This window comes from Sinocyclocheilus anshuiensis, unplaced genomic scaffold, assembly GCF_001515605.1.
Source record: "Sinocyclocheilus anshuiensis isolate Anshui unplaced genomic scaffold, SAMN03320099.WGS_v1.1 scaffold1207, whole genome shotgun sequence".
Classification (NCBI taxonomy): Eukaryota; Metazoa; Chordata; class Actinopteri; order Cypriniformes; family Cyprinidae; genus Sinocyclocheilus; species Sinocyclocheilus anshuiensis.
Genome location: NW_015539914.1, coordinates 786,791 through 789,611, shown reverse-complemented (window position 1 = coordinate 789,611; position 2,821 = coordinate 786,791). Strand labels below are relative to the sequence as shown.

General features: G+C 35.8%; 1 protein-coding gene across 1 annotated transcript in view; it reads left to right on the top strand.

Moving 5' to 3' along the window:
• Positions 1-828: 828 nt before the first annotated feature.
• LOC107686404 (outer dense fiber protein 2-like) overlaps positions 829-2,821 on the top strand; it is a 5,259-nt gene continuing 3,266 nt past the window's right edge. Inside the window, exons 1-4 of the mRNA XM_016483374.1 lie at positions 829-895; positions 1,074-1,190; positions 1,273-1,458; positions 1,716-1,825. Of these exons, the coding sequence (XP_016338860.1) occupies positions 869-895; positions 1,074-1,190; positions 1,273-1,458; positions 1,716-1,825 (440 nt within the window). The 5' untranslated portion in view covers positions 829-868. The remainder of the gene's footprint in view (positions 896-1,073; positions 1,191-1,272; positions 1,459-1,715; positions 1,826-2,821) is intronic.

Below are 2,821 nucleotides of genomic sequence, written 5' to 3'. Positions count from 1 at the left end.
ATGATTAAGGCAATTTGGCCTTTGTGTTCCTCATATTTATAATCCTGTGGAACAGGCAGTCATGGCTGAACAATATCATGCTCCTAGTCACCTTGGTGTGCAAAAAAAATTGAAATATGAATGGGTTATATACTTCTAGTGGTGTCAATAATTGAGGCCAACATGCATTGGAGAAAAACATTTATTTCATAATGTGAGTTCCCCCCACTATCAATTGTTTTACTTCTATGATAGGTTAGAATTGTATGATTTTTTTTTTTTGAATGAAAGATTTGCAGATTTATTTTCACAGATGCCTTTGCTCATATTTAACAAGGGTGCCAATATTAGTGGAGGGCACTGTATATAATAATTTTGTGAGCTTGATACACATACATTTTATTCAAAAAGTATGCGTTACATTGATCTAAAGTGGCAGTAAAGACTTATTTTACAAAACAAAATGTCTATTTGTACAAATAAATGCTGAACTTTTTATTCATTACAGAATCCTGAAAAACATTGTTTCAGGGTTTCTAGAAAAACCATTAAGCAGCACAACTGTTTTCAACATTGATAATAATTAAAAATATTTTTCAGGCACCAAATCGGCCGTCACAGGAAAAAAATTTTTTTTTTAGAATACATTAAAACAGAAAACAATTATTTTAAATGGTTATAATATGTCACAATATTTCTGTTTTTACAGTATTTTTGATCAAATAAATGCAACCTTAATGAACAAATGAGACTTTTTAAAAACTTAATTTGAAAGACTTCTCATTTTTTCTTAAGCCATTTAGAAATACTTTGTTGATATTATTATAGTAACGTTCTCTTTTAGAAACTTGAGACTAAACTCAACAACAGAGAAAGAGCGGCCAATCAGATGGCTGAGAATTTTGAAAATGAAAAGGTAATAATTATATCTCACTAATTCTCGTATTTTTCTATTAATTTGTGTAACATTCCTCTATGACATGTTTTAATACTCTTCTGCATTTCTAAATACTTGCATATAGTGAATTTGCATCAGATTTGCTCCTGTGTTGCAGGTGATTTTTATAGAAGGTGTTTTGTTATTGTCATCACAGGAGCACCTGAGGACTGCAGGAGAGCTTTCAAAGGTTCTTGAATCCACCCGCAGTCGCTTGCAGAATCAGCTGCACAAGAAAGAAGCTGAAAATAATCGGCTGGAGGCTCAGATTCAAGTAACCCTACTTGGATTTTTACCTTAGTCGTGGTTTTCATTATGTGGAACATCATGTAAGTATGTACTGTACTGTGGCACAGAGGCTGGAAGGGACACTGCAGCATCAACAGGAGGAGGTGCAAGGCCTGCTGGAGCAGATGAGAGAGTTGAAGCAGCACTGTGAAGGAGACAAAGACGTCCACAAACAGACCTTGGAGGACCAGAGGAAACAGACTGAACAAAGTGTGAATACAGCTGCACAGCTCTCTGCACAACTCCTGGACAAGGTACTGTACAGAAGAACAATAAATGAACTGTGCTACAGGGTTTCATAAAATTCATAGAAAGATTCTGTAGACCTTCGTGGTTTACAAAGTGCTAATTGCTTAAATAATTCTCCAAAAGTCCTTTATTTTAATATGGCACTGCTGGCTCATGTATTCACTTGACTGGACATTGTCTCACAAATTTAATAGTTTGTTTGAAAGATTGATTTTTATGCAGTTGGCCAGTATGAACCAAGCGGTTTCTGTCATCTCTTCAGGAAGCTCAGTTAGCAGAGGCTCTCTCCACTGCTGAGGAGCTTCGGCAGCGTTACTCCAAACAGAACAGAGAGAAAAACCAGCTGGAGTTGGAGATCACCACCTTAAATAAGTCAGAGACTCTTTCTTCATTTGCTTTAAGTGTTCACTGAAGCTCAGCCAAACATGTTTTTGAGCATTTTACTCAATTTACTTTATCCATATTATCTTTATCTTTACTTCATCCATTCATTCATTCTTTTTAGCATAATATATTACATTTTATCATATTACATTAAAATACATTTAAACAATGATCTTTAAGATTATAATTTTTATTACAGTTTAAAATAACTTTCAAATGTAATTTATTCTTGTGACGGCAATGCTGAGTTTTCAGCAGCCATTACTCCAGTCTTCAGTGCCTCATGATCCTTCAGAAATCATTCTAATATGTTGATTTTGTGTTCAAGAAACATTTCAGATTCAATGTTAAACAGTGCTGCTTAAAGGGTTAGTTCACCCAAAATGAAAATTCGGTCATTAATTACTCACCCTCATGTCATTTCAAACCCGCAAAGCCCCGTTCACACCAAGAACGATAACTATAAAGATAACGATATTAGCGTCCACACCAGCAAACAATATCGTCTGTTTATTCTAAGCGCACGCGCGTCTGCCGCTTAAAACTTTTGAGCTTGTTACAGCAGGATGGATTCTGATTGGCTCTCAATTTTTTATCGTTCATCAGCTGGAGAAAAATCGTTTTGAAAGTGATTCCAACGATATCGTTTCTCTTTGTCTTTATCGTTATAGTTGTAGTGTGGACTCTGCTATTCTTTAATATTGAGAACGATTTTTAGAACTATATCTTTATCGTTATCTTTATAGTTATCTTTATAGTTATCGTCCTTGGTGTGAACGGGCTTACTTTATTCAACAATTCGTCTCCTCCGCATCACCCTGGTGCCATTTTGGAGAATATTCGCTGAACGTAAACAGCGTATGCTGTTCTGTGTCAGCTGCGTCACACTGATACGCTTTTTCCGTTCAGATCAAATCACAACAACGTAGGAAATCCGGCATGACGCAGCTGACACAGAACAGCATATGCTGTTTACGTCCAGCG